Source organism: Dermacentor silvarum, chromosome 7 (genome assembly GCF_013339745.2).
Source record: "Dermacentor silvarum isolate Dsil-2018 chromosome 7, BIME_Dsil_1.4, whole genome shotgun sequence".
Classification (NCBI taxonomy): domain Eukaryota; kingdom Metazoa; phylum Arthropoda; class Arachnida; order Ixodida; family Ixodidae; genus Dermacentor; species Dermacentor silvarum.
In genome coordinates this window covers 5,608,159-5,629,180 of record NC_051160.1, presented here as the reverse complement: position 1 = coordinate 5,629,180, position 21,022 = coordinate 5,608,159, and the positions used below count along the sequence as shown (strand labels likewise).

At 43.3% G+C, this 21,022-nt stretch overlaps 1 protein-coding gene across 2 annotated transcripts in view; it reads left to right on the top strand.

The window, feature by feature from the left end:
- Positions 1-18,402, top strand: part of LOC119457476 (proteasome activator complex subunit 4A) — a 96,700-nt gene extending 78,298 nt beyond the window's left edge. For both annotated transcript variants that reach the window (XM_049670116.1, XM_037719055.2), the window contains 6 exons: positions 838-914; positions 2,720-2,848; positions 3,805-3,960; positions 9,895-9,969; positions 14,146-14,361; positions 17,862-18,402. In XM_049670116.1, coding sequence (XP_049526073.1) covers positions 838-914; positions 2,720-2,848; positions 3,805-3,960; positions 9,895-9,969; positions 14,146-14,361; positions 17,862-17,996 — 788 coding nt within the window. In that variant the 3' untranslated portion in view covers positions 17,997-18,402. The remainder of the gene's footprint in view (positions 1-837; positions 915-2,719; positions 2,849-3,804; positions 3,961-9,894; positions 9,970-14,145; positions 14,362-17,861) is intronic.
- The last annotated feature ends 2,620 nt before the right edge of the window (positions 18,403-21,022 follow it).

Genomic DNA, 21,022 nt, shown 5'->3' with positions numbered 1-21,022 from the left:
GATCGAAATTCTTGACTGGGATTGGCTCCCTCCCGCAGCTTGCGCAAAGGAGCAATCATGACCAAGAAATTTGATCGCAATCTGACTCGATCGCGATCAAAAATATGCCGTGTGACACCCATATTAGACTTCCACGGAGTTGTATTAGTTAAGCTCAGCTTTCTTAGCTTTTAAGGGGTAGTTGCTTTTATCGAATTACCGCTTATATCAAATTCTTTTGCTGTCCCATTCACTAATCTGCCTGAAGCAATATAATTTTGCTATCTGATGCAGCTAATCTTTTTGTATTCTGATAAGAGTGAGAAAAAATATGGTATTTCATACAATGTTTTGAAATTGATATTTAGATAAGGTCAAGAAAGAACAACTGGTGTACATTATGTACAGACGCTTTTTTTTTTTTTATTCTGGTAAGATTTTAAAAATATCCCTGGTATTTCTTACAAGAAAACAATGTTTTAAAATAGTATTACAGACATTATTCTAAAATTTTTATAAAAATGAGATAATGAGAACATTTAAAAACCTAGGAATTCTGGGATATAAAGTATTAATCTACTGATATTCAGATAAGATTAAGAATAACAGCTGGTATATTGCATACACACAACATTTTCAAATTCTGATAAGATTCTAAAATCTGATAAGATGGAGGTGAGATTAAGAAATGTTATATTTCTTACAAGCAATATTTAAAGATTCTGATAAGATTTAGTTAAAATTAAGGGGGAAAAAACACCTAGTGTGTCTTGCATGCATAAGAAGTACCACAGCCATGGAAAAAAAAGACCACACTGTGGTGTTGACATGGGCCATGTGCATTCTGCTTTGTCACAGTCTGCAAGTGGATCCTGGCCAGTGTGTCTCAGTCCCCAAGCGCGGCTCCTCCAGAAATCTTCAGGGTAGTCCCCGTGGTGAGTGTCCTGTTGTACACCTGGCATCAGAATTTTGTTGATCATGGTATTGGCAAGAATGGCATGATATTACCATCTCCTATGCAAGCAGCCATGAATGTGTAAGAGGTGATTCAGTCTTGGTTGTGAGAACCCCACAGCACCTGGAGGCTGTGATGTGAATCTATCAAACCCAACATATCGAATTATTGTCTATATCGATCAGTTTTCCAGAGTTTGGGACATGCAAAGTTTTCAGATAAGCTTCAGATAGGTATGTCAAACTATTTCGCGATCCCCTTTAAGTTCAATATACCAAGGATCAACTGCATTTATTTTTTTGCACTATAAGTATCCTTTGGCCATGCAGTTTTTATTTACAGGGATATTAAGTATTATAGTAGAGAAAAGTGATGATGGTAATGTTTATGCTAGCTATTGTGGTGGCTCGCTCAGTGGATATGGCGCTCCACTGCTGAGCTTGAGGTCACAGGTTGAATCCCCTGTGTCCACATTCCTGTACCAAATGCAAAAGCGTTCGAGTACTGGGCTTTGGGTTGATGTTAAGATGCCCAGGTGGTTTAAAGCAATCTGGAGCATCACTAAAGTGTCTCTTCTAATCCATGAGTTGCTCTGGAATATCTAACCTTTTTTTTTTTTTCTATTGTTCATGCTAGTTCCCTTGGAAGATGTTACCAGTGTGCGAACACCTTCACTCCCTGTTCTTGATTTTTATGAATGCCTGTGGTGAACCCCTTTGTTCAGTGTGCTTAATTTACAATGCTAAAACATAGCAATGCTAAAACAATGAAAATAAAAATTACACACTAATTTTGTGGGGATTTTAGTATGAAGCAGGAGCAAACCATGTACTGTCTGTTTGCAGTCACGGAAACTTATTTTTTCTTTGTCTGCTTTGTCTCAAAGCAGACAATTTAGCCATTTAAAGTAGTACTGACATGGCATTGCCTTCCTTTTATTTTTCTTCCTTTTTTTTTTTACCTGAAATGAAAGTCCAGATTCGTTAAACCGTAAGAAATATACTGTCAAGCACCAGAGTGCGCTAAACACTTCACTATGATAATTGTTTCTATGAATTAGTTTTGGTTTTTGTACCTGGGAAGTGTATATGTGTTGTGACATCATATGGTGGATGACTCCATACCTGTGATAGCCATGGCTGCCACATGTGAGTGTAGCCAAAAAAAAAAAAAAAAAACGTGTGTAGCACTTATGGTTCTTTTTTTTTTTTTTTTTTATGAGTGCCACTATCATACCTAGCCTTAATGCTACACAGCAACAGCAAATATGTCTCTGTGTCATGATGTCAATGATGCCAGACCAACCTTTGTATCTGTTTAAGGTATCTTACATTTTCCAGCCTTCGTCTTGCTTAGTTTTGTCTTTTCATTGGTGGGAAGCATCTAGTAGTGTTTCGAAAATGTCAGTACTCAGTAAAGTTGCCAGACAGTTAAAGCCAGTTAAGAAAAAGGATGCTATGTAATACTGGTTAATCGAAATATGTTGCATGTGTAAAATTCTGCCAGAGCTTTCTCTAGCCTGTTTGCAAAATAGGTTAGTCGCATCATGTGGTGCATCAAAAGTGTACCTAACCAATCATTGCACATTTTGTTATGTTCTAATTGTCATGTGCAGGAACTTGAGACGTGCTTACTTTTTTTCTGTTTTTCTCTTGGAAGCTTTTGTAGTCTGTGTGACCAAATCTAGGGTATTTCAAAACAAATAAACAGAGGAGAACCAGTGGTTCCAAGAAGTCTGTGTTGACGTGAGTCAACATTGTAGTCTGGATTTTGCCTTCTCTTCAGCTGTGCCAGATGCAGAGCGATCAGACGGATGAAGAGTTGCAGAAGGATTGTGCAGTTGCCCTAGCACTACTCGGCAATGCCTTGCTGTCTCCGGAGAGCATCCGGGCCGCCCTGGCCACCATAGGCGAGGTATGAGCATTGTTGGTTATTTGTACCTAAACTTGCAAACAGTGTGCTTAAGACAGAATGGAAGGGACACATACAACGAGCAATGCGCTGTAGTTGGAAGTATGAATTACCAACTAGCCCTAATCCATATCCTGTTAATCGTCAATGTAACCCCAGTTTTTCAGCCAGGTTAACTGCAGTTAGGCTCAGCCTCAACTAGAGCTGACAGAAGTTTATTCAGTTGTGTGAAAAATGCTGTTAGGTGTGTTCTTTTAACTGCACCTAATTTTGGCAGGCTGTAACTAAGGGTCAGTGGTCAGTGTGCTCAGGTAATAAGCTCATTACTGTCATGAGAAAGGCTGACATAATGTTTCAACAGTAATGTGGCCCCACTGCTGTCACTCCTTTGTTGTAATCTTTGAAATGAAATTTGTATTTTCTTACTAGAGCAGCATGTACTATCGACCAAAAAGGTTTACGGACCAAGGGATCTGACAAAAAGCTGAATATCTCCGCTGCCTCAAAACGCAGCCTGGTATTCCCATTTCCAACCTCTACTGGTACATGTGTACAACATTGTGATGTATGGTTTTACTGGCTACTTTTAAAGGCTGCTCGGATATTTAACGTTTTCTGCGATCCCGTGGTCCGTACACATTTTTGGTCGATAGTACATGCTGTGTTGGCTTCATTTTTTCATAGCGTGATCTGAGATGTGGCCAAGTTGTGTTGAAAGATAACTGGATAGAACTTTTTCTTATAAAAAAGTCAATTTATTTAGTTTCATTCCTGAAAGTATTATAGCATACTTCGAGCTGTACTGTGTTGAGGTTGCTACATGCCACTGAACCAGTAACCGTGTCATTGTTGTTAAGGTGCACATGCTTGGTCATTTGCTTAGTGTGCACTGGGGATGATGCAAGCATTCCCTTGGAAATGTTGCCCTAAATAGTGCCATCTTGTGTTGACATGTGCAGGTGATAAAGAGCCCACACTGGCATTCACGGGCAGCCAGCTGCAACCTGCTGCAGTTCCTGGTGTTCACCAACCTGTTCACCATGCAAAGCTGCCCTGAGTGGAGGGACACCGTCGTAGGGCACACACTGGCCTTGCTCAAGGATGAGCGCCTGGAGGTGAGCCTGTCTGTGCACGAGAAATTGCTGTGTGATACGCTGTACGGGGAAGCGCTAAAGGACATGGGCAATGAATAATGACCAAATGGAGCTAACAGACCGTGAAACCATGGAGGTCTTAGTGAAACTGGCCCTTCTAATGTAACTTCAGAGTTGCAGTTAAAGCTTGCTATAACAAAGTCACTTCTAACACAGATACATTCATTATATCCAATATTTGCTATAAGCATCTATTTGTTGTGCACTGATATTGGCCTGAAACATTTTAGATCGGCTTTGTTATATCCAACGATTCATTATTTTCATTCTCGTTATATTGAGCTTCGACTAATACTGAAAAGGAAATAAAAGTGAAATAAAAGACAACCTGCTGCTAGTGGGACCCAAACCCACAACCTCTGCATCAGTTGTCCCTCGTGCGCTTTCTTAAATATTTGTGTACTAGATCTAGCTTTGGCAGGGCTAGCCAAGGCCATTCATCACTGTGGTGATGGGTGTGTAAGCATTCCGTAAAGTGCAGGCATCACGTAACATGCAAACTTAGAAACAGAAAACTAGCCAATAAACCCTCTTAGGCTCTTATGCTACCTCAAGGCTGCCAGGGTCAAGACCATTTTGTAGTGATGCCTTTTCCCGATGCTAATGCCTTTGTGCTCCTTGTGTTCGCGAGTGGTCAAGCGACACTCCACCACTGGATGGAGCTTCAAATGCGGCCACTTATGAAAGCGAAAAGTGCCGAAAGGCATTAGCTTCGAAAAAGGCATCGCTACAAAATAGCGGCCCAGCATCGGTTTCCTTTGTAGCTCTGTGTAGCAGTTGGATAGAAGACATTTTTTTTTTGTTAGGTTTTTATGGTACACTTAAAAAAAAAATTAAGCCTATTCATAATGATTGCATTGCACTGGCAGATGCCCATCTCTGCAACATGTAGCATTCTGCTTGTGACCTCCTAGCCGGTCATTTATAAAGCGGCGTTATATTCTGTGACCTATATAACGATACAGTCTAACCCGTTTACAATGAACTTGATAGTTCTGCGAAAACTGGTCGTTATATCGGTAGTTTGTTATATATGGACTCGCCCTTAAAGACGATCAAAAATTAACTGCACTGAAGCTGGTGTCAGCAGTTATAGTTCGGCAGCACTTAAGTCGGAAAAACAGATTTTCAGTGTCGTATTTGTTCCCGGTATGTTCCCGCACTTAGCTGCAAACTGCCATTAGAAGCGGCCATCTAATCAAGTGTCGTGTAGCTCTTTCAAAATGGCACCTGGTTCCTATCACCTGTAATTTCGAAACTGTAAGCACAGATGCCATTTTTTATACGAGAGCTTGTGATATGTTTTACTACCAGCGGGACAAGACTGTATTTTGCACACGAGAGCGAAGCGTTCTAGTTGGCCAGAAGCGTAAACTTTGGAAACTACTCCAGCATGCTGCCATTATGCGAAGGTCTCGGGCATGAGAGTCTCAGCATTACAACTGCGCATCGGCCACACAAGAGTCATAAAATTATGTTATCTATGTCGCTTCGGGCGAAAAAAAATTTGAATGTCCGAAAGGCAAAACGTCGCCGCGAACCGTAATCAGCAATTGACATCGTGTAAACGAAGCGCTGCCGAACTGTGGTATCCTGATAACGGCGTAGTAACCAACGACCCTTTGCAACATTGCGTGGCAGCAGCACGTGATGCAGTGTTAAAATTATGGAGTTTAGTGTGCCAAAACCACCATCTGATTATGAGGCATGCTGTAGTGGGGGACTCCAGATTAATTTGGACCACCTGGGGTTAAATCTTCAACGTGCACCCAAATCTGAGTATACGGGTTTTCTGCATTTCGCCCCCATCGAAACGTGGCCGCCGTGGCCGGGATTCGTTCCCGCGACCTCGTGCTTAGCAGCCCAACACCATAAGTGGTTTAGCGTTCTCGCCGACCTTGGCCGCGTATAGGGCTGTGTCAACAGGAACACTTGAGCGGCTGTTGTTCCCATGGTGGAAAGACATGGATGATCGTTCCAAATTATTGAAACAGGCGTAATGCACATGGTGCCGCACGGAAAAGCCACAAAAACAAGAGTGACGCCGTCATGGTATCTGATATCGCACCGCTGCACGCTTCAGTGCACGCCCCGCGCCATGCTGTTTATGCTGTACAGGGCACGCCTCCGCCCTAGAAGCGTGCATTGAAAATAAATGCGTGACCACGCTGGTGCTGTGGAGGGGCTATAGAGTGACCTAGAATACTGGGAGAGTGTCCAAAGCGCCAGCTTCTGTGTGAGGCTTTTGCGGGGAACTGCCGCGCCACTGCTTTGCCGGACTCATTTAGGACCCGTGAGCTTTCTGCGCTCGGGAAGCACGCGGGGAGCAAGGGGCGCCTGCTACATGCTGTAGTTCTTTTACGTTCAGTTTCTACGCAAGACCCTTTGAGGCTATGTAACTTTAGTGGTGTGATATGGCATGGAACTTGCCCATCTTTAAGCGTCGTCTTATTGCAGGTGCAGCAAGATAATGCAAAAATCATGTGTCGAACGGCATCAGTGCGGCCTAGTTCTGGTGCTAGAGTTCGGGAACAGTAATGTGGAAACTGTGTGTGCATATAAACGTGCAAAATGAAGTCACGCACAAGAAGAAAACGAAAACAATAGTATTCGCACCGGTAAGCGCGAATTCAGATTAACGAAAAAAGTTAATCACTCGCACAGTCAACTGCAATACTTACGTGCAGTGACAGCTTTGCTTACTACTATGAGCTTTTCCAGTCAATCGCCAATGGATTACAGCTATATCCACTCGTCCTCATTTGAATATGTGTTAGCTAGCCTCGACTAGTGCTTTGTTATGCAAAGAGCACAGAAAAATGGCGTAAGGGAAATGAAAGAAAGAGTAGAGAGGGCCGCAGCACCGTAATAATGTTAGCTTATTTCGTTTCAGAAATAGCGTGTAGCAACGAGCTTCACCGTGCTTAAGACGAAGCTTGTATTAAATGCAGACATTAGAAAGAAAAGCAGTGCCAGGTAAACAAACTTTATTTCACAAGATTTTACACAAAAGGTGTCCCACAGAAAGAAACATTACAGATATCCAGATGAATTTCAATTAGATGTGAATACCAGCATTTTTGCTGTGTAAATTAATAACTGCCAAATCAAAAATGTGGTAAGCAATGTACAAACGTAAAGGTGTTATTTCAGTCACCGATAAAACCATTGCAGATTACATGCGGTTCGAGCGCGACTTCAAACAAAAGCAATCAACTGAAAAGGTACCTGCGCACCGAGCTCAGTTCAGTTCGTGAGAGAAGGAAAGGAGAGCAACATTGGAGGTGATGATGCAATACCTAGCAATGCGGCGAAGGTGCGTAACCATGGAATGAATGAAGAAAAGAGAGGAAGTAAAGGAACATTGGGAGTGGTGATGCAATGTGGGGACATTGCGCCACATGATATCTCAATATGAGAATCGAGATAGGAGAGGAGACTGGACGGGATGATGTAATGCAGAGACAACATTACTAAGATTACGCCGTACATTTAAAGAGGTGTAAGGGCTTCACTTTACATATGATAGGTCAATGAGAAAAGAGATGGGGGGGATATAGATGGAGGTGATATGATGCGGAGACATCCGGTCATCATGTCAAAAGCATTGATTCTTACATCTGCGTCATGTGCATTTGCCCGGCCCCTCCTCCTTTTCGGAAACTTTCCATTTATACACAAATTTAATTTTTTTCTAGTTTTAAATAGATGGCTATTACTGGCCGGGAATTCTCTCTTTAATGATCAACATGTAACTTGCCTCATGCTATCATATGCAAATGGCCCACCGATGGGATAGTTGTAGGCGTAACTTATTGCTGAACGTATTATTGTCACGTAAACTAGCAAGCGTTTATGGTGCATGACGCTGTTATGTGTGTTTGCATTTATATTGACATAGTTGTCGCGAAAATTACCACCTTTGAAGTAGTACAAATATTGCTGTTAACTTTCAATATCAGTACTGCTATTGCCTCCAATGGCAGTAAAACATGAAAAGTTTACGTCCTTGAAATAAGTTGTCTCTTTTAATTATGTAACTACAACCACATATTAACAGATCAGCAAGTATACTTGCTTGTATGAACCAGCGCGCATACGTAATAAATTGCTAAATTTACTTTCATGTTAAGACAGAAACACCAGAGCGCGGGAGGCAGTCTTGTAAAGCAAATCGAATGCATGAAATAAAGTAAATGACGGGTGCAAAGTGCTAGCATGAGCAAGCCGTTTATATCTGATTCGTTCTCCTGGTCATGTGCGCCATCTCGTGCTTATTCTATTTTGCAGCACATTTACGTTCGTCATGCCACACTTAATAAATAAAATACCTCCGCTCACAATGAAGTGCATGTTGAATGTATGCCTGAAGCAGCCGCATAAGTGCGGACCATTGCGGTCACAAACCTGCAAGCATGGAAGGAAATATACAAAATCCCTGTATTTACGCGTTCTCTGTGCGGTGAGTCACTGCAGTATTATCTTGCAGTAACGTAGTATTTTATAGGAGCTAAACCCGCCGTGGTTGCTCAGTGGCTATGGTGTTGGGCTGCTGAGCATGAGGTCGCGGAATCGAATCTCGGCCACGGCGACCGCATTTCAAAAGGGGGTGAAATGCGAAAACACCCGTGTACTTAGATTTAGGTGCACGTTAAAGAACCCCAGGTGGTCCAAATTTCCGGAGTCCCCCACTACGGCGTGCCTCATAATCAGAACTGGTTTTGGCACGTAAAACTCCATAATTTAATTTTTTTTTTATAGGAGCTAAATTATCGCAACGTTACAAAATAGCGACCAAAATATCTAGCGCTTAGCAGACACCCGCCACTTTGGCACAGCTTCCACAGCGGAGAAGGCCCACGGGTCCAGCACAGCAGCGCCGCAGCGTGGCAGTTTGCGCGCTGCTTTGGCCACTCTCACAGTATTCTAGGTCACTCTAGCGTGACCTTCTTCACGGCTTCCGAAATCCACGCGAGGAGGTCGCTCGCACATCTCGAACGCCATATCATTGTCGGGGTTAGACTGGAGCAGGGCGCGTGCTGTTGTGCGCCCAGTTTGGTCGCGCTTCCGCAATTCGCGTGTGCCCTCTTTTTACCGTTACCGTGTTCAAAGTGTTCGTTATAGCAGTACGGTGATTTAAAAAATGTTTCGTTATATCTGGAAGCAGTTTCCACAGGGAGGGTAGGGAGGGACCACCCTGAAATGTGGTCGTTATAACCGATAGATTGTTATATCCTGGCGTTATAAGTGGGTTCGACTGTATCATGCCACGTGATATACTTGAGCAGATGGAAGAACAAGTTAGAATTGAAATAAGGTTAACATAGGAGATGAGGCAGGTGCACCACCTGCGTTGGTGGCATAGTGGCTCTGCATTGGGCTGCTAAGCCTGAGGGAGCAGAATCAAATCCCTGCCACAGTGGCCACAACGCCCGAGTACCATGCATTGCGTGCGCAATAAAGAACCCCAGATGGTCAAAATTAATCCGTAGTCCCCCACTACGGTGTGCCTCATAATCATATTGTGGTTTTGGCACATAAAACCACAGAATATAATTTGAGACAGGTGCCTAGCTTATAAGGTACGTGGCCACAGATGAAGTTATAACATGTGGTCAGCTTTCTAAAGTTTTTCAATAATGGTAAATACACCTTTGCAAAGTACTGCAAGTTCCTCCAAGTACTTGTGTGTATTACGTATGATTTTGAGCATTACAGGCACTCCTGTCTCTGTTTTTAAAAATGATACTCCTTGAATTGCTATAGAGTTTGCTGTGCTTAATAACTCGATTGGTATCACTGTCACTGTTATATACAAACATTTGACAAAAATTGCAACTTTTTGTGTGGGACCATCAGTGGACCGAGAGAGGTGACAGAACAATTCTATCCCAGGTGCGGGAGACAGCGAGTGAGACCCTTGGAGGCTTGCTTCACTGTGAGTTCCTCAAGGTCAGCGATGGGCTCTTGGTGAGTTGTTGTGTCATTATCTATTATATTTTTCAGGTGCTAAGTAGTCTCTTCTTTTCCATTGCTGCAATATGATCTTATGTTATTTCTACAGCACTGGTAACTGAACAGTGCACAAAGTAGCTTGCTGGGCCCTTTCAGATTTATCTTTTATAGAGGGGATGTTGGTTGCATAGTTTGTTGATTTCCACTTGTTTATTTGTGCTTTAATGGTAACAATGATTGTGATGAGTTGTGACATATAATGGGGACTTTCTGTGTATGTGTCTGTGTGTGTGGAAAAAAAAAGTCATGTGATGTTTTGATATATAAGTTATGACAAAATAGGACTTATTGCTCCTGTTGCATGGGCATTTTCCATCTTTATTAAAATGTATCTCTACTTAACTGTTTAGTGGTGGTTTCAAACTTCAAGCATGCTTGGAAAAGGCAATCTAGCAGCACTTTACCTGCACTGTTAAATTGAAGGAAATATAATTGCTAGACAGATGTTTTCAATGAGAGTGGTGATGTGGGCTTGCTGGTTGTTCATCTTGAAGCAAGAAAGTTGCAGTGCGGACAAGAACTAGGACATGAGAAGTGTGTGTATTTTTCTGTGCCTTCTCGTGTCCTTGTTCCCTGTCCGTGCTGCAACTTGCTGATTTCAAGGTATTTTCAAATTGTCTTTGCATTTTTCTACAGCTTATGAATTTGTTCAAAACGTCTTTTTTTTTCCCCACAAACCATAAGAGAACGAACTGTACATGATGTGGTGACTGTCATGTCCGGTGACTTATTTGTTTATTTAAGTGACTTTTTGTTAATGCTGTGTTGGTGACACATAATTGCTACTGTGTATATGTTTAAAGTTGGAATCAGCTAGCGCAAGACAGGGGTAATTGGAGATCGCAGGGAGAGGCCTTTGTCCTGCAGTGGACATAAATATAGGCTGAAAATGATGATGATGATGATGATGATGATGAATGTTTCTTTGTTACTTTTTGGTTAATAACCTTAACTAGTATATGTTTCATCAATCTCCCCCTACTCCGCTCCCCAATGTGATGTCATCATAAGTCACACCAGATACGCGATAAAATGTTAGTCATTGTAGCTGGAAGCAGTAAGTGATAACAATGGTTGAACAAGAGCTGTCTCTAGAGCAAATATTCCAACAAGGAAGCTTGTCTGCCACAGGGCAACCACTGCATTCCTTGACATTGTTCCTTCTCTCCCACACCTAATAGTTGAGAAGAATAAGTGGGCGGGTGGAGAAGGGGATGGATGGCACTGCTAATCATTGCTTTGTCAAGCAAAGAATTGTGGTATTTTGCTGTAGCACGTGCAGGTGATGGCTGATGCACAGATCCTGGCACATTATCTGTTTTATTTCCCACTTCGATACATGCAGTGGTTGTCACCTTCTCTTTGTTTTGTCCTCGGTACGAGTTCTACATATGACTCCTTTTTTATTTTTATTTACATAATACTGCAGACCTCATGTGGTCCAAGCAGGATGGACAAAAACTAAAACAAACACTATTTGGAACGCCAATGAGAGTGGTATATATGTGTGGCGTGCAAAATCAGTGATTACCACGAGCCACAGTAAACAGGAGTATATTTTTACTGAACAGAAGGCTCTGGCTGACGGGCATTCCTCTCAGCAGCAGGAATCTCCAAGGAGTCTCGCATGGGCCGCTCGTGACATTAGGCAATGGCCTGTCCCTAGCCATCCACCGTTGTTCTCATCCTCTTCGACGTCGATGCTACTACATATGTATGACATACATATGTATAGTTATGTGTAAAAATAACATACAGTAAAGCCTTGTTAATTGGAAGGCCTCAGGACTGAGAGAAATATACTCAATTTTTCTCAATTCTTCGAAGCGACGCGAAAGCTAAGAAGTCAGCCAGAAAACGTGATACATGGATGGCACACCTTTATTTTCGTATGTCCACATACTTGGAAAAGAATTCCTCGATGCGAGACTGACGCTTTCGGTGTTTACTGCACTAAAAGTCGCTTTCAAGCTGGTCAACCAGACGCAACATCTCAGCCTCGCCGCCATTGTATTCAACGAAGCTGCACACAACACTCGGTGCATCAATCACTTCCACCAAAGGAAGCGCTCTGGCGGGCACGTCATCGCTTTCTTCAACGTTGGTGGCCGAATCAGTTGTTCTTGCAGCGATCTCACTGTTGAGGTCAGTATAGCATGCAGGAACTGTGCTCTCGATATTCGAATAATCGGAGAAGCCAATTGGACTGCACTCTCCATCGTTCGTGTGCAAGACCTCATATTGAGCGCGAAGAGTCTCCCCTTCCTCGTCAAATGGGCATGTGACAGCACAGTCAGCAGAGGTGGTGGTGGCAGCTTCCTTCGGAAATGTGGCGTGCTCAAAGCATCGTGAGTAACCATGGCCTCCACTTGCCTCCACGCATGAACAATGAGGCATATTGCACCGAGGAGGTCAATGGCATACTGCTTGCCGTTATCCTAGCAAAGGAGCATTCGCTTGTAGCGAATTCAATACAAATTGTAGCGATATATCTTCCTCGTGTGAAGTATAACGCCTTGATCCATCGGCTGCGATAGTGATGTCGTGTTAGCAGGCAGAAATACCAGCTTAATTGCCTGCAGGCTCTGAATGTCGCCGTGTGCTGGGCAATTATCAATGACGAACAGAACGTTATGCCCCACAGCCACAAACTTGCAGTCAGAGTGCCACACGTATTCCTCAGAAATTGCCGCTGTCATCCAAGCTTTTTTATTGTTCTTGTAAATTAGGCCGTTCTTGGGTGGCAGTCATGCATTTTTAAAACAGCGAGGCTTCTCGATCTTGCGAAGAACAAGCAGTGGCAGTTTGTGCTCACCGCACATGTTCGCACCGAACAAAACAGTGATTCTGTCTTTATTCTGTTTCCGCCCCTTAATGTCTGCCTCCTTCACAGCGAACGTCTTCGTAGGCAGCATTTTGTAGAATAGAGCAGCCTCATCAAGATTGTACACATCTGCTGCATCGTACTTGGCGAGTAGTGGAGTCAAGGTGCGCTGCTTCCAGCCGTCAACAACACTCTGGTCTACGCTGCCACTCTCACCACAAACAGTAATGAATGTTAAATTGTTGCGATTTGCCACCACTCATAGCTGCATTTAAACTCTATATGGCCAAGTTGCAGCGTCAGCTGGTTAGCTTTCTCCCGCAAAATGGTCCCATTGATGGGAAGGTGGGCTGCGTGCGCTTTCTGCAGCCAAGCAATCAAGGTAGCTTCGACGTCAGCGTATGCAGGAGCACGTATTCGTGTACGCTTTGCCGAGCACGTCTTGCTGGACGCGTCGAGTATTTTCTGCTTGTTCTTCACGATGTTACAGAGCGTTGACAAGGGCACTTGGTGCTTTTCGGCAAGAGCAGTTTTTCATGCCGTTGACTTGCGGGCCTCTTCAATCAAACAAACCTTTTCTTGCAGTGACAAACTCTTTTACTTCGGCATCTTCTGGGCACACCACAGTTAAGCAATTCACAAGGAAAAATGCGCAGGCGCAGACAAACGCAACAGTTGAACAACGTTCGGCAACTGAGATCCAACTAACAAGGCCAACAAGGCCTACAAAACGTACACCTCTGGCTGATGTAAAGATGATGATGGTCGCAACAGCACACATCGCCGCCTGGCGCTTGCGAAGTCAATTGCTGAAACATCGTGTCTACGACATGTTTCCGGCGCAAAGCTGGAAAGCATGGCCTTCGAAATTTGTTCTTTAAAAAAACTGTGTAGATTCTAATTTAGTTGAAGCCTCCGAGATTGGCAACTCCTATTGCATAGCTCGGAAGCCGCGGCCAAGTATGAAAATTAACCGGGAAGTGGCAGACTGGCCGCACCAATTATCTGGTTAAATATACATGTAAAAATTCGGGACCGTACAAATAATACAAACTATCCGGGATTCCCCAATTAACCAAGTACGAATTACTGAGGTTCTACTGTATTCTTAGTAATAAAACTTCAGTTGGAAGTTAGCACCTGTGCTTGTCTTATCCCTCATGTGTTCGTGGTATCTGCACGCTAAAAAAGTTTGGTCATGGAATACTAACTAGCTTGATATCTCGCATTGTTTGAAACAGTAGGTATGCACACTTGGTGCTTTGTGCCTGCAGACACATTCTGACATGTTTTATGTGCATGTATAGGCGGTGTTCAAGGCCCAGTGCATGCACAAGAAGCGGACGAAGCGGGCCGGAAGTGGGACACGAACTCCACTGGAGCCATGCGACCTGATCGAGCGTCATGCGGGCATCCTGGGTCTGTGCGCGTGCGTTAACGCGTTCCCCTACGACGTGCCACCCTTTATGCCCGAGGTCCTCGTCCTTCTGGGTGACCACCTCAATGAACCACCACCCATCCCGGTATGCCCCCACTATTTTGGCTAAACTTGATTTAAATGCGTCATGACATGCTGCGAATGCAAAAGCGTTTATGTATTTGTGCATGTTCGGTAGCCGAAAATTAATCAGGAACACTCCAATACGGAATCCTTTGCCCACTGTGCAGCTTTGGGATGTAAAATACCAACAAGTGCTATTAACAACCACTCAGTCAGTGTATTTAGCCACATACCATACTTATTCAAATGTAAGGTGAGGTCTTTTTCCCAGATTCCTTTTACTCAAAGTCTCCCCCCAACCTTATATGTGAGGCTGGTAGATTCAGTTACTGTTTCAATAAGCCAGCGGCAGTGCCACATTTCTGGCAATCCAGATTTTAGATGGCAGCTCAAATTGAAGAAATAATAAACCTTGGTAGGAGAGGCAGTACTGTATTTTTGCGCAAATGACCGGTACTGAGAATTATAAAAATTCTAAGGGGCCCTGGACTACTATTTGTCGAAGTGGAGAAAGGCATCTGAAGGAAAAATGGGTTATTTCAGAAATAATTTGCTGCGAAAACTACTTCAATTCGTTCAGCAGAAGCAGAGTTATTGGCAATTAAACACGACATCTGCTGTGCTCCCGTTTCTTCTTCAATGCCTTGCATTGAAATGGCTACGGTGGAGGGGGGGATGGCCACAACAGTCTCCTTCTAAATGTCACCATGGCGTGCAGTTCAAATTTCATTTTGGATGTTAACGTAGACACCACAACTTCCAATTTTGGTGCCTACGATGCGCTAAACGTAAGCAAAACGCGGTTCTCCTGAGTGAGCCACAGTGCACTTCGCCAGTGGACTCGTGGCGGCACCCCGCAATGATCGTGGTGTAGCCGACCGCAGTGGCCAATAGCAGCCGCGTATGGGAATGCGCTTTATTGCGAAATAAAGCATCCAGAAAAGAGTGAGGATTATGGCTTCTGTTAAAAAGAGAGCGCTCAAGCAGAGTCTGGAGGCCCCGCATATATAGTTTCCCATTGTGGACGTATGAGAGAAAGGCGACTTCATGCTCCACTTGCAAGCTCTACACACTGTGTACGACAGTAAAACTTGGCTGAGATGTTCACAGCAGCGTATGCTACCCGCGGATTATGTTATTTTACCAAGCCCGAGGGGTGGTTTAGGGCCCCTTTAACACTAGAGGCAGAGTGTGAGTTATTGTGAATTTCACCTTGAAGTATGACTTTGCGGCAGCGTGGCATGCTCTGTGGTAAAGCCACATCATTAAGGTGAAATTCGCACTGCTGGGAAGTCGCACCTCAAGGCGAAATTTGTATATTTCCTGCACCGATTATTCCAGTGGCTTCGGATTACTCCATATTTCGGGCAGTCCTCGCTGAGTATGAATAATCTATTAGCTACTCTATATCGCCTTATATTAGTGTACGTGCTTAAGTTCTTTTTCACAGGTGCTTCAACTGGCACCCTTGCCATATAATCATGCCTGTCTTATAATTGAATAAGTATGGTATATAGTGCAAACAGGCATATTTAGGTGAGACCCTAGAAATATAAAGTTGTTGGAGGGATTCCTGCAATAAACATATATATGTATATATATGTATGTATGTATGTATGTATGTATGTATATATATATATATATTATATGTAAAGATGAGAAGCACAACATTACGGTTCTTTTTGGTTTATTACCCAACAGTTTCGGTCGGTGAACCGACCTATTTTCCCTTAAAAAAGGTCGGTTCACCGGCTGAAACTGTTTGGTAATAAACTAAAGATAACCATAGAGTTGTGCTTCTCATCTTTCTAAATACACTTGGCCCATTGAAAAATCCAGTCTCTCTCTCTCTCTCTCACACACACACACACACAGTCTACGCTCGTTACAACGGACCCGTGTAAAATTGACTTTCAGATGTAACGGACGATATTTCAACCTTAGTTTTAGTTTGCTCTACCTATGTTATTAATGCAATGAAGTCCGCTTTTAACGGACTGCGCTGCAACTGACTATCAGCTACAGTAAGTAGATGAAATTAGCGGCAATTTTTTTGAAAATCGGGTGTATAGAACGTACTTTTGCCGTGTCGACACGGACTGACAAGACTTGGGAGGGTCAGCCGACAATCGCAGCTCAATCTCGCGCGCGAGGCACGGGGAAGGGGTGGGGCGGGGGAGGGCGAGTGAGAGAGAGGGCTTCTACTCCTGCGGCTGCTGCTTACGACGCACTCGCGCGGGCACCGTATCTTGAAAGCAATCTGTGGTATGAACAAAGTGCGCCCAGTGCCGGAAGCTTCGTATGCACTATGCTTTCGACATTTAGTTCCTGTTGAAGCGAGAGACAGCACGAAGGTCAATTCGCTTGCTGCTGCTGCCGTGCTTCTTCACCCCAGCGTTTTGACAGCGACTCTCCGCGGTCATCGAGCGAGATGTGTTCATGTTTACCTGTGCATGTGTGGCACTGTGCTTGTTAATTCAGTTAGTAAGCGAATGTTTACAACTTTATACGGCCGATAAAACTACTATCCTTACTTTGTATTTCTGTCTACTAATTTGCTAACATGTTATCAGCAACATGGAGTAATAATGAAAGTAAGGATGCAGGTGTGAAGAATGCTGTTTTATTCTCATATATTGTAAATGATCGTATGAACACTTTTAAATGAGTCATGTTGAAAGACATCATCTGTGGGATTAAACTACTCCAGAGTCACGTGGCAACATATGAATACGCAAAGAAACTGAAATTTGTGCTTATCCTTGAGACTGGTAATGATGGAAAAGAATAAAAGATATAATACAGAGTGACTTGTGCTTTTTTCTTAAGAACTTCAACAAAAAAAGTAATTAACATTTACCATTGCTTTGTCCATGTCGAAATTTTGCAGTAAGATTGAACTTTACGGGGGGGTCCCTATCATTCATTATAGCACTTTGCACTTAATTGCCTGGTCCTCAAAGGCCATGCTTTACCAGACAGCAGACACCATATGCGACCAAGTGATGTCGTAGCTGTCATGTTTCAGATACTGTTTCTGGCAAGAGGCTTAGACAAAGGCGACCTCCCATTGATCTTAGGCAACATTGTTTGCCAATTCGGTAATTAAGTAACAGTGCCAAGCGTTATACAATCTGGACCATAAAATGTGATCTTGCTGTGGAAGTTAGCAAGAATAAAGAAGCAGTAAGTGTGAGACCTTTCCCAGTTTTTATAGGTAAAACACAGGTCAATGTACAGTCAGCCACAAAATTTTAGGAGACGCGGATTCGATAGCAAATGTCTATTTCCGCATTCTTAAAGCATGGCGCATTTAATTTAATGTATCCCTGCATAGGTCACTAAGGTTAATACATGCAGAAGCTGTGAACTTGAGGCTATGTGGGCAGGCTTTGTGGGAATCCATATTTTTTTTTTTCAATTTGTGTGTCCCATAAGCTTTCGTGGCCAACCGTGCCTGTGCCTTTTGCGCACATACATGACTCAGTGTTGCTGCTTTTATTCTTCTTTCTCATCCTGAAGGCCACCATCAAGAAGACTCTGTCGAACTTTCGACGAACTCACCATGACAACTGGCGCGACCACAAAGTCAAGTTCACCGACGACCAGCTGGCGGTCATCACGGACCTGCTGGTTTCGCCCAGTTACTACGCCTAAGATGCCTGGCCACTCATCCTCTAATACACAGGAACGGCCCTCAAAAGCCGGAGGCATCATGGCACTGTATTCATTTTGTGTATATGCCAAGCGACTCTTTTAATTGTGAGGCCCGGGATCAAGCGCGGTGGGTGATTTAGTGATAAGCTCCATCTCACGGCCACAGCTGTGAGGGAGGAATGTGTTTTTATATTGTGCTTCATATAGAAATTTTTTTTTCACGAGAGTGAGTGTGCATTATTTGACTGTCAAGAGACTCTTTAAAATAAAAAACAATGAAATGTAGAGTAAATTAAGGTGAGCAATGTTCTTTTTTTTTTTTCTTTTTTGTTTTTTGCTAGGGGGGAATCGTTCATTGGGGGTATTGTTATACAAACGTAAATAAAGAACTTGTTTATAAAAACCATGCTGGTGCTTGGACTCTTGCTGTGCAAGTTTTGTTTGTGAGTAGTATTTGTGATACACTACCTAGTGGTGAAACAAAGCTCCACGAAAGTCTCACTTAGTGCAGTGAGACTTTCGCGGAGTCTCACTTGGTGCAGTGAGTGCTTGTCCTAAGACAAGGAACGGAAAAAAACCTGTATTTGGGTCTGCATTGCTCAGGTATTTTATTTTGTATTTTTATCACATTGTAAAAAATGTTTTACACTTTTTTTTGCGTAGAAAGTATTTTTCACAAGCTCACTAAGAAACACTAAACGACTTTATTTCACATGATATGCGACTGTAAACATACTGGCAAACATTTTGTGCAAATTTTTTCACAATAAGTTATAATGTTTGTCATGCCTCAATATAATAGATACAGATATAACAAATTATCAGATATAAGTTAAGCCAAGTAAATATAACATTTCTTACCAATGGTGTGTAACGAATATATGCTCATAACGAATATCAGATATAAAGAAGGCATTTTTATTTTAGATGCAACTTCGTTATGGCAAGGTTGGTCTGTATGACATCTTGTTATCTGTAACTCAAACAGGTATTTCAAAAAATTTCTTTTCAGATAGCATCCTGAAAAGTGGTGTCGAAGTGGGTCACATCTGATGCCCCCCCCACAAGTGGCTATTGTAGTTTTAAAGAGCACATCCCCCTAAAATTGCTGGCTTGTCGACAATGCGTGCTGAGCACATTGTGTTTATGAGTGCCTGTGCAGCTGTGATCAGCGAGGCTGTGGGGAAAATTTGAAGACAATAGTTTGTCCCATCCACTTTATTAAAATTGAAAGAAGCTCTATGAGGTGACCCCCCTCTATGTAGCTCTGAGATATACTGCATATCTTATAGAATGTTTTGCAATTGTAGAAAACTGTATATTGCATATAAAACTGTATTCTCACTATGCCTGCTCTGTCATACATGCTTGACAGGCATGCCCTTCCCAGCATGCCTGTCATTGCCAGAGCACGAAAAACTTTCGGCATGTGCTGTCACAACTTTATTGATAGCACCAAACTGTATGAGCATCGGCAACATGCGTTGGAAGATTTATCACCCTAACCACACTTCCCTAATGAAACTGACTGCTTGAAAAGTGGTGCCCTCTAAGTGATTCACCCTTCCTTGTGCTGGTGTAACTTGGGCTGGCAGTAGCCATGTTCTAGCAAACAGCACACATGTCTGGTTCAAGAGCCAGCAATGTTGGTGCTGGAAATATGGCTTGGAAATATAAGTGATCTTGCAAGGTGATTCTTGGTTCAACAAGGTTGTAGTTTGGGCGAATTGGTGCTGACACATTCAAAATTATTCATGGTGCTTCAGTAAAGCCATGAAAACGTCTATAGCAGCTAAAGGGGACCAGTAATGTCTTTTGTTGATTGCTGTATTGCCTAGAGGAACAGGCATTTCAGGCATGGCATGGCTGTAGATGGTCTTCCAGTTGCTGCCTATCAGGGCCGTAGCCAGAAATTTTTTTCGGGGGGGCGTTCATCGGCCCGACCGGGGGAGGGGGGGGCCTAGCTTCTGCTTTCCTCTACGTCACGTGATCGATAATAAATATCGGTAGTTTAAGCAGACTCTATACATGTATATCGAAGACATGGGACCGCCCCCCTCGCGTGTGCGTGTGCTTGTGAAGAAATTAAGTAAAAAGTAAACTAAGCTCAGTAAATACAGTAAGTACGACAGGTACAGTGGGCGTTTGGAGCAACGGTCTCTCATCGCGCCACTGAATGGACCAGTCTTCGAAAACGCATCTTTAAGACGACCCGTGTGATCGGAGAAGACATCATTAATTGTTAATTTCCGATAAGCGTAGATGGCGTCGTCCTCGTCGGGGCGAAGTGCGTTTCACAAGTCAAGGACGGCTATACGCGTGAAAATGCACGTGACCAGGCTATAACTACTCCCATAGCAATAGCTTGTTTGCTTTGTCTTTGCGCTAGAAAACTTAAATACGCACAAAAACGTGTAAGGCTTTTTTTTTTTTTTCTCTCGAAGCTTTCGTCGCCCTGTTCCCTCATACGAGAGGGTTGCATTGCCTGCGGCAAGTGCATGGGCCGCTGTGTCTTCCGCTGTGTGCGAGCGTGCAGCCGTCATTTGCCTTTACGTCAACAGGTTATTTCACCGCACAGCATAGATATGGCATGTGTACGCATTTTAAGTAGTGCGTACGTGCAACTCATTTCTGCTTCACTTACGCCGGTGCAAACAGGAAGCGGCCTCGATCGTACCTCACAGAATCTCGACTGATTGGTGTACTAGTGATGCAGGAATTAACTCCGGTCTTGTTCAGTGCATAGTGCACATAATCAATTTCTCAGGACGCGTGAACTCCGACGAGAACTGTCAGCGCCTGCACCAAGAGTTTACTTACGCTGTACTGCGCACAGCAGTAATTCATGCTTGTCGGCTGTCTGTTTCGTGCATTCTGTTGCGAGTCGGTGGAATTTCACTGCTGTCATCAACCCCTTCGTGTGTACATTGCTGGTTTGGGATTCCACAACAAAACAGCAACTACCAGCCTTCCGTAATTGCTGATTTGGGATTCAACAACACAACAGTAATTACCAGCCTTCCGTA